Source organism: Meleagris gallopavo, chromosome 3, assembly GCF_905368555.1.
Source record: "Meleagris gallopavo chromosome 3, MGAL_WU_HG_1.1, whole genome shotgun sequence".
NCBI classification, from domain to species: domain Eukaryota; kingdom Metazoa; phylum Chordata; class Aves; order Galliformes; family Phasianidae; genus Meleagris; species Meleagris gallopavo.
This window is the reverse complement of record NC_139406.1, coordinates 89,326,509-89,337,265: the sequence shown is the minus strand read 5'-3', so window position 1 is coordinate 89,337,265 and position 10,757 is coordinate 89,326,509. Positions and strand designations below refer to the sequence as shown.

Here is a 10,757-nt window from a genome sequence, read left to right as displayed (position 1 = left end):
TAAAAAGCAGGTCAAGATCAGGTCATACCTGGAATACTGGGTCTAGTTCTAGGCTCTCCAGTTCAAGAAAGATGGAAAACTGCTAGAAAGAGTACAGTGGAGGGCCACAAAGATGATGAGAGTCCTGGAGCATCTCCGTTATGAGGAAAGGCTAAGAGAACTGGAACTGTTCAGCCTGAAGAAGAGATGACTGAGTGGGAGCTTATCAACACTTACAAAAATCTAAAGCATGGGAGTCAAAAGGATGGGGCTAGACTCTTTCCAGTGTTACCCCGTAATAGGACAAGAGGCAGCAGGCGCAGACGGGAACATTGGGAACATCTTGGGTCCAACTGCATGTGCAAACCTTCACTTCTCATAGTCTTGTTGAAGAGGCTGGAAACTGCAGGTGCTCAGGTCTTTGGGATATTAATCTCCTTATTTTGACAGCTAAGTCTAAGATTTGTGAAGCTGAAACTTGCATCTTCAGTTACAAATTTAAGAAGTATGAAGCCAGTACTGCAATTGAAATGCAGGTCATTTATTTTTATCTTATGTCTGTATTTAGAAATCTAGTATTAGTTGTTCATTTTTTATAAAACTAAATAAGGAACTGTATACCAATTTAGATATAGAAGTTGCAGAAGTTAGTTTAAGTGGCATAACTCTGGTCAAAGAGTGTCAATAAGAAGTCCAGGACTGGAGTCCAGTAGCTCCACTTCTTCCCTACAAGAATCTTCTGAAGAGCGACCTTCTTCAGCAAAGCTAGGTTATGCAATGGGAAGTCTCGGAGGGTCCACAATTGGAAAATTGTTTGTATCTGCAAGGGTAAATCTACTGTAGGTTTTCTAAAACTGAAATGGGACTCTTCTTGTATTCAAGAAGGAACTATAGAAATAGTGATAACAGAAGGAATGAGACAGAGCTGAATTATATGAAATGATTTAATTTTTCTTAGGATCTCCCTCACTCTTTGAGCAAATATTAAATATGGTTTTATGAAATCGTGAAGTTAATGACTGCAAATACTAAGTCATGTCCAGAACTCTTTCTCACCTACAAAATGAAATCCATAATATAAAAACAAGTCCTTTGCTTGTTTCTGATAAGGACCTGTATAATGTATTTCCCAATATAGTATGTAGAGAAGTGCGCAGAATTACATAGGGGAAATTGTTTCATACAACTCAGCATTACTGACTGTAGTTTTTGAGTCATTACAGATCTTTGAGTGCTTCAGTTTTTGGCTATTCAACAGGTGCTATCTTCTTGCTTTCTGAAAATTAAGTTATTTGGAAGTGAAACTTTTCTGGGATCTAACATAACATCATTTCAAGTTTTTCTGAGGATTTTGTATTTTTATATCTATAATGATTCTATGAGCTATGAGAGGGAATCAGATCAATTTTACAGATGGAAAATAGACTCAGAAGGATGAAGCATCTTCCTCACCATTCCACAAGCAACTTGTGGTGAAACAGGGTTTTAGGTGGGTCTCCTGATGCTGAGCTGGAGCTTAGACTACTCAATGTCTTTTCTTTGTTTTGTTTTGAAGCTCTTCTTGCTATCATCATATTAAGATAGTAAGAGGTACAATGGAAGGCGAATTGTAACAAAACAACAAAACAACATACTCCACCTTGGTACTTGCTTACACTGAGGTTAAAGTTATAGAATCATAGAATTGTAGAATGGTTTGTGTTGGAAGAGACCTTTAAGATCATCTAGTTCCAAACCCCCTACTATAGGCAGGGACACCTCCCTCTAGATCAGGTGTGATATTAATATTGCATCTAGGTGTGATATTAACACTGTCTTCAGTACTGCTAATTACAAATAGTGTTATACTTTAGTATCACCAGACTGATGAACCATCTGATGCCCTAGAACCCACTAGCTCGCAGACATCATTGTCTTATTAATTTTTCCCAGAGCAGCAAATGACGATGTTGCAGTGCATGCTCCTGATACTGCACGTGTGATCCTTATGCCAGCTGCCAAAAATAGATGGAGCATCAAGAGACTGGATATTTAGAGATTTTCTGGGAGTTACTTGACTTCTGACTGTTCCTGCTATGTGTTTCATTCATAGTGACCTGAACCATTGCTTGTATATGCAGAATCTGCAGTGGAAGCAAAGACGTTAATTCCTAGATGTTTAAACTGAATCATTTCTTGCTCCTGTTGAACAACAGTATGTGTAATAGATATCCACGTGCCAGAGGGCTTTTGAATAGCAGAGATTCAGGCATCACATGGAGAATTAAGGCATGCTGAAGGCCTGGTGTTTATTTTGGAATTGAACTTAGAAATCTCCATTCTGGGGACAAGCTTTCAGCTAGATAAGCTGAAGGATTTGATCTGTGAACTTCCTTCCTTAGGTATTTTTGTCCTCACCTTTGAACTGCAGCCATCAGCTGATACATGTGATGATAGGAAGGAAAAGTATCTGAGTTGTGTAACATCTGCTTATCGCTACAGATTATCCTGTAGCAATGAGATTAAAGCTTTTCCTTATGTAGGAAGAGCTTGGGATTTAGGGCTTTTTTTTTTTTTTTTTTTTTTTTTGCTTTTTTTGTTTGTTTGTTTTACTGTAATTTGCTATAAATACGGTTTCATTGAGCAAAGAGAGAAAACTTCAAAATTGTAACTAAAGAAAAAGGGATTCTTAAAGGATACCCATCAATCATGTTGTACCTAATGAGGTATAGTACAATCCCAATATTGTCTCCTTTTGATTATGTTCACAATGGATCTGAAATGGGGGAGCACCTTGCAGTCAACATAAAAGAGATTTGCATAAAGCAGTGGTTTGGATCTTGAGCCCTGCTGAGCTTTGTGGTACCACAACAGGCTGCTTTTTCTGCTGATGGATAGCCAGGCTAAAGTCCAGCTGGTTCTGGAAGTATGTAGGTATGTAGGTGCAGGGTATCTATTTGCATTTCATGTTAAATATGCCATTTTTCTGTTCCCCATTTTTTCTATGTACTTACAAACAGAAAACCTCAGGGCTCCTGAGTCTATTCTAAACCTTTCTGCTTTCACCAGTTGTAGAATGATAGAGATCAAGTACCATAGAATCATAGAATCACTGGTAGGGTTCCTCAGTTCTATCACTTAACCTAGCAATTAAGATGGTGAGCAAGGTTTCAAAACAGCATCAGATTTCTTGAAGATTCATTTTCAAATCTCACTTTCTGCATATAAATCAAGTGTTTATTGCCCTGCAATGAGCAGACTCTTCAAATCAATCTGAAGTAAAAATAGTAGAAGTACCTTCCTCTGAGGACCATCCAGTCTGGGCACTAAGACAAGCTAGCTTTAAGCAGAGGATCATCAGATTCCTGTTTATGGGGGGACACCATATTTCTTATAACTGAAGGCACTCCATGCTAATTGTCCAATTTCTGGGGCCCTTCTGTCTCTGCCTCTCTGCACTACTCCTTATTTCAGAAGGATCAGAAAGCCACGAGTAGGGAGGAAAGTTCTTAAATTACATAAAGGTTGTGGTTGCTAAATAAAGACTAGTGATCCCTTTGATAATACCACTATCATAATACTTTGATCCTGAGAGCTTGAAGCAGTCATTCTTTGTATGGGTCTCTCACTGACTGCAAAGGGAATTTTGGGCACATAGCAATTACCTACACAAGACTGGGCCAATTACTTAATTAAAATTTATGTAGGAGCATACACATAGCAGATGGACATTTTGAGAAGGTATTGAATAATGTGTGCATGGTAACAGAAGACGCAGTTTATCTTGTACATTAGCCTTGGACAGATTTTAAGTGCATTAACATTAAGAGTCCAATAGAATTTAGGCGGTGTGCAAAATTTCTTCCAGCCTTCTTAGCATGGCTAAATTTTCCGCTTCTGAAACTATCTGCTGTGGTTTGACTTGATAGGCGGCTCAGCACCATACACCCATATGCTCAATTCCTTGTCCAGTGGATGAGAGAACATGAAAATGGGTAAAACTCATAGGATGAGATAAAGGCAGTTTAATGTGACAGAAATAGAATGGAAAATAATAATAATAATAATAAAATAAGATACAAAACAAGTAATGCACAATGCAAATGCTCATCACCTGTTGACTGATGCCCAGCCAGTCCCCAAACAGAAGCAGTCCCTTGGCCAACTCCTAAAGTTCCACTGCTCAGCACAATGTCATATGGTATGGGATATCCTGTTGAACAGTCTGGGTCAGCCATTTTGGTTATCTTCCCTCCAGGCTCCCAGCTCCCACTGGCAGAGCAGTATGAGAAGCAAAAGTTCTTGCCTTTGTGTGAGAATGGCTCACCAGCATCTAAAGTATCAGTGTATTATCAACATTATTGTCATCCTATATCCACTACAGAAGACCATACCAGCTACCAGGAAGAAAATTATCTCAGACAAAACCAAAACAATATCTTAAAAACAAAGAATGGTCATAGCCAGAAAGAGGCACTGTTTAGGTAGGTCATTCTGTAGGCTTAAATAGCTAGCTGGGTTTTAGTTGACCCTTTTCAAAGGCAGGTAAAAGGCTTTTCAACCCAGAACTTTTAAAGAATAATCATTTGGAGATACTACATTGTTTACCTTTTCTTCCTTTCCATTCCCATACTTCACTGTGCATTGGAACTTTCATTCTGTCTCAGTGGTTTATCTGCCTGAATTTTAAGGCAAGATTTTATTTAGGTTTATTGTATTTCACTTTACTTTTACAGAGCTGTAGGCAGCCTTAACTGCTTTCTTGGTAGATAGCAAGATACAGGCAGATCAAGAAACGTATTATTTTATTTATAATAATACTAAGCCCAGGTACTTAAAAAAATTCCCAGCAACATCAGTGAACAGAAATTCCCAATACAGAAATTGATTTAAGAAATGATAGGAGTTGTGAAGTAAAATATCTCATGTACTCCTCTGTTCACCAGAGGAAGAACAAGTTAATGCTATCATTTAGTAAGTTATCTTTATGATAACTGAGTCTACAGGTCTCAGCTACAGCCAAGAATATTGCTCATGACTGACCAAAAAATGTGTAGTTTGTTCAAGACACAGAGAGCAGGAATGGAGAAAGGACCTAAGGGAGGAAGACTTACTCATCTGGGCAGAAATGGGAACAAAGCTCATCTTCTGATGCCACCTATGAGCCCTTCATTGTCTACACAGTGCTAGAAAATTCAACGCCAAAACTCTTTTTCCATTGAGATGCTTATATTATTGATGATAATCAGGACCTTTTCCTAACCATGAAATAAAGTTCCTCTGAACAAAGGCAAGAAATGAGCTCCAGGTTCCTCAAGTTTCCCATTTAGTAATTCTTTTAGTTAGCACGTCACTTGTGCACTCAAAACTGAACAAGACCAAGGGTATGAAGAGCACTTTCAAGACCCATTTCAGTTTTTCTTCTATTGACACTAGCAAAATCACCACTGGATTAAGTGTCTGTCCTTTAGAGAAAAGCACCTTGTGAAATTAGGGAGAGTTTGAGGGGAAACTAAGCCAGTCTCTTTTCAGTGGTACGTGGAGACAGGACGAGGGGAAACGGACATAAGCTGCAGCATAGGAAGTTTCGCACGAATGTGCGTAAGAACTTCTTCACGGTGAGGGTGACGGAGCACTGGAACAGGCTGCCCAGGGAGGTTGTGGAGTCTCCTTCTCTGGAGATATTCAAGTCTCGCCTGGACGCCTACCTGTGCGACCTGGTGTAGGGAACCTGCTTTGGCAGGGGGGTTGGTCTCGATGATCTCTAGAGGTCCCTTCGAACCCCTACAATTCTGTGATTCTGTGATTCTGTGACTCTCAAACGTTATATAAAAAGCTAATAGACCATTAATGTGAGGTATGATAGTGAATAATGTATCTGTTTGCTTTCTTTAAGGGTGCACCAATGGATGAGGAAAAGTTGATGCCCCGATATAACTGCAATGTCAGTGAAGTTACCATTGTGAACCTGCAGCCCAACAAGAATCCTACACTTATCCTGCCAAAAGAGAAGTCAGGAAGTGAACACAGAAACCCTGGTGTCCATCCTCCTTCACCCAGGATGTCAGAGAAGAAGATAGCCCAGGGAGATAAAAAGTTGTGGCCAGAAAAGATAAAGAGAGAGGGGTCTTTGTCTCCCAGCCTGCACCGTGCAAATGAGTCATATAGCACAGAGAATGTTACCCTGAAAAGACCAGTGAAGTTGGCTCCTCTGGAGATCCCGGTGGAAGTGAAAGAAGCCCAGCTTCAAAAGATTATGAGCATCCAGAGAGAAGCCCAAATGGCTGCTCAGAAGCTGACAGCTATTAGCTCCATCAGCAATGAACCCCATGTAAAAAGAGTGAGGAATTTGGCCCAGGGGGAGCTGGAAAACCTTCATAAGATAAAGCTCAGTGAGAAGGCTGCTATGGAAAATAAAGATGGTCCCCTTTCCCCTAAAAGCAGCAAGCCCCTGGGAGAAATTCAAGTTATTTTGCCTCCAGAGACAGGCTCAAAACTGACTAAGCAACCAGGTGTTGAAGAGGCTCCCAGGACACTTCATAAAGCATCAATTCCCATTCTCCAGGTGGATGTACATGAAGAGTCTAGCAGCCCTGACAGCATCTCTGATCCTTACCAGAACAATTGTCGACGCCGATTCAGAGTAAGGCACATGAAAGAGCAGCAGGAAGACCAGGGGAAAGCCAAACCCTTAAAGGTCACAGATTCCAGTGTGGGAGAAGGGAAGAAGAAATCTGCAGGTCAGCGAACACAAAAAACCCTCAGTGATGCGAGCAAGCTCATTGAGAATGTGGCCAAAAAGCAGAAGGAAAGAGGAGCACAGCAAGAGGAAACGGACGAAACTTCCTTTGTAAAGAGACAGTCTTCTCGAAGGATGGCCTTAGGAGACATCATCCAGGTGGATGAAGACTGAATATCATGCTCCAGGTCATGCACAGGAGGTTTAGACACAACAGCTATTCAGTAAAGTGGTCTAGACTGACTTTCTAGGTAGAAGTCTTCAAAAGAGTATCTACAGACATTAGTGGATCACAATGTGAAAAGTTAACACTGTTGAACATCTCCCTAATTTCTGAGATGCACAAAAGTAGTAAATATCCTCCTATTCTGATCAGTAGTAGAAATGCGCCAGCTAAATTCCTGAGGTCAGCGTGGACTGCAAATCAGATGTGGACTATGCAGGGAAAATCTAGTTGTGGATTGGGTGGAAGTACCCAGATAAAAGCAAGATCTTAGAAAATATTCTGTCTGGTATAAGACTGAAAGAAATAGCACTATTTCTCTTGAGAATACAGCCCTGTCTTCTTGAGCTGTGGCAAGTCTGTTGAAGAAAGGAAAGACTGAAGATGTTCTTTCTATCCATTGCGGGCAGGACAAAAAGTAAATTGCTTAAAGTTTAGAAAGAGACAGAAGTTATAAAAGAAGAAATGATTTAAGGACAATATGCGGAAGACTATGCTGTTTACAGAGATAGGAATCTTTGTCATTGAAAATTTAAATAATACATTAGACAAACATCTGCCAAGAATGATTTCAGAAGAGCTAGTCCTTCACTTAGATACAATAAAAGGTAGATGATCTGTAATGTCATTCCACCTGTATTTTCTCACATATTTTCTTATATTTTACAGTGTGTCTCTCAGTTATGCTGTTATAGGACTACTAATCATGTAATCACTATTTAGTACAAAAATATGCAATAAAAGTAATTTTTCAGTTTGCACTGATTCTTCTTCATTGTCTTATAGCTGGTGTCAAAATACTTGATGAATATAAAAAAATCTTATCTAATAAATGTCTGAGTTCCCTTGATTTCTTCAGACACACCTCTTCTTGTTATTTCCCAGTTTCCTGGTAAAGAAAGGAATACGCAATCCTTATATTTTAACAGTTTTAGTTAAACAGCTGTCTTGCATTTTTTACATTTTCATCATTGGTCATCTTTGAAGACCATTGCTGTCTTTTTTTTTTTTTTTTTTTTTTTTAGGTGAGTACTATTGGTGATAGGTGGATGGTTGGACTGGATGATCTTATAGTTCTTTTCCAACCTTGGTGATTCCATGATTCTGTAAATTTGAAGACTGAGTATTATTCTTACGAGGGCTGCTCTGAAAGAAATTCCTCCTATTTTATTATGTTGGCCCACGATGTCAAAGGCAGATGTTGGTGGTATAAGAGCAGAAGTTGAACCTTCCCAACAATATTCCAATAAATTTTGTTGCAGTGTGACACATGGCAGTGGAGTAGCAGGCTGACAAAATGGCATTTGACGTGGAAGTACATATGAAGCAGTGGTGTGTCACTGAACTCCTCCACGTGGAAAAAATGGAATCCATTGATGTTCACTGACACTTACTGAACGTTTGTGGAGACCAAACAGTGGATGTGAGAGCAGTGAGGTACTGGGTGGTGGCTTTCAGCAGTGGCAACAACAATGTGAAAGACAAGCCACATTCAAAAATGCCATGCACAGCTGTCACACCAGGAAATGACTAGTATCTTGAACAGCTCATCCATGCTGACCACCTATGTAATTGGCAAATTACAACAGAAGAACTCTGTATGGACATGCATATCAACTTCAGTGCATTGGAAATGATGGTGGCGATGTTGGAATATCACGCAGTTTGAACCAGGTGGGTCCCACAAATGCTCACACAGGAACAGAAAGAATATCATGTGCAAATTTGTCAGGACCTACGGAACAAACAAGAGATTGAAGGTGACAGTTTTCTGGATAGTATCTTTACTGGTCATAAGATATGTTGTCACCACTATGATCTGGAGTCAAAATGGTCATACATGAAGCGGTGACTTATGAATTCCACATCAAACAAAAAGTTCAAGATGTAGCCCTTAGAGGGTAAGTGATGTGCTCTATCTTCTGGGATAAGAAAGGGATGATCCTTCTGGATTTCCTGGAACCTGGATGAGATTGTCTTGTAAATGATATTTTCAGCAAAAATTGGGAAGTTCACTTCCTTCTAGTAGTTTGCGTGCTTGATTGGCTGGTTTGTTTTTTAGCAAAGGTGATCTTGTTTGGATATTAGTTTATCTTAGAAACTGATATTTCAAAAAAGCCAAATGGCAATATTTGTCATAAACTTTCAGAAGTTAGAAAAATGCATGGATTTTTTTTTTAAACAGCAGTTATATATGATGACTAGAAAAAACAGAACTAAGCCTTTAAACATGCTAGAACTGGTGGAAGAAAAGAAGAACAAAGAATCTTAATTGTATAAAAGAGGTGAGACTTACGTTTTCTTTTCTTTTCTTCTAATGTGTAGATAATGAAGACAGGCAAAGTTAGAGCAAAAGAGACTATCAGTCAAGTAATTTTCTACATTCCAGCCATGCCAGAAATTGCAAATCACTGTACGTTGGTTTTTTTTTTGTTGATAGGTACCCTGATTGTTTTCTTTGTTAAGAGAAAGCACAGCATTTAGAGGTGCTTCAGGAATTCATTCTTAGATATGTGGTTTAATTTTTGGGCAGTCCCATGGGGAGCCAGGAGTTGAATGTTACGGGTAACTTCCAACTAAGGATGTTCTAGGTTTCTATGATTCTTGAGAATCTCTTTCTGGGGGAAAATGAAGATTTTACCTTGCGCCTTTTTGCTGCTCTTACCTCCCTACTTTACCCTCGTTTTGGCTTGCTTGCATTTTATGCTCATCTTTTTGGTCTTTCTTTGTTTTGGGACTGCTATGGTTCAATTCGTTTTAAATTATCAATTGCCTGGTGTCAGGTTCTTCCAAATATTTCATGAACTTTAACTGTTACCCCACAGATAGATTTCAGTTCTTTATTATATAATGCATTTACAAATCAAATGGAATAATTTTGCTCTTCTCTAGTACCTAGACCTTTCCACAGGGCTCCATAGGCAGCAAGAACTTGAATTCAGGCAATAGGAATTAATTAATTAGAGGTAGACCTAGAGGCAAAGTGTCATATAAGAAAAGGAGATATCTTAAGGCAAAGAGAAAGAGTTGCTTAGCAAATTGACAGTTGCAAATGCTCTAAGCACTTACGCTGTGTAAAATAGGCACAGTACTAAGAATAGAGCATCAGAGAAACCACGGAAAGCTTCTCTAATGCAGTAAGAGTCAATACAAGAATGAGTGAAAAAACAAGAAGGGGAACAGAAGTAGAGGTATGGCAGAAAATATATGAGGAAACCATCTGACCTGTTAACAGAAGGTAAGGAGTTAAAATCAGATGCTAAGCCAGGAAAAAGAAATGCAGGAATAGGTGTTCTTCATGATGTCTGGGCCAGAGGGAGAGATAGTCATTTAGCTCATAAATGCAGCTGTACCTCTGACTCACTGCACTTACTTAACTGTGAATATGAATCTGCAATCTCAATGTGTTTTGGTTGCATCTCATCAGTTCCCAGCAAAGTGGTGTTCCAAATGTTGAACGTGGTCTCCAAAGAAGATCATTGCTACTAAAATTTGTGTTTGACAAAAGAGGCAAAAGAGCAGCATGATGGAACAGCTGGGTTCTTGAGTTTGGCCTGGCTCACTTGAGAAGCTGCTCCCCTTCACTCATGAAGAGGTAATGTGAGAAGGTTCCTCAAGTGCATATTTGAGGCCATCTAAATGGGACTCCTGCCTCGGAAATACATTGACACTCAATTAGGATGAATAACACAAAGTAAGCTGGAGCTTTGGGAAGGCCATTGCATACGTGAGAATGACTTGATTTGTTCCTTTCATGACTCTTTTAGTCCAAATAAATGCAAAATTATGTCCAGGAACAAGTGACACAGTATTGCTTTAAAGACATAAAATGGTGAG

At 39.3% G+C, this 10,757-nt stretch overlaps 1 protein-coding gene across 1 annotated transcript; it reads left to right on the top strand.

Moving 5' to 3' along the window:
* The first annotated feature begins 5,863 nt into the window (after window positions 1-5,863).
* Window positions 5,864-6,871, top strand: LOC146544806 (uncharacterized). The gene has a single exon (XM_085219944.1). It carries the CDS (start codon window positions 5,864-5,866, stop codon window positions 6,869-6,871), a length of 1,008 nt encoding a protein of 335 aa, XP_085076070.1.
* Window positions 6,872-10,757: the final 3,886 nt, after the last annotated feature.

What these genes read in the sequence shown, in the direction of transcription:
- LOC146544806 (XM_085219944.1), top strand. Translation starts at nt 5,864, where the DNA reads ATGGATGAGGAAAAGTTGATGCCCCGATATAACTGCAATGTCAGTGAA.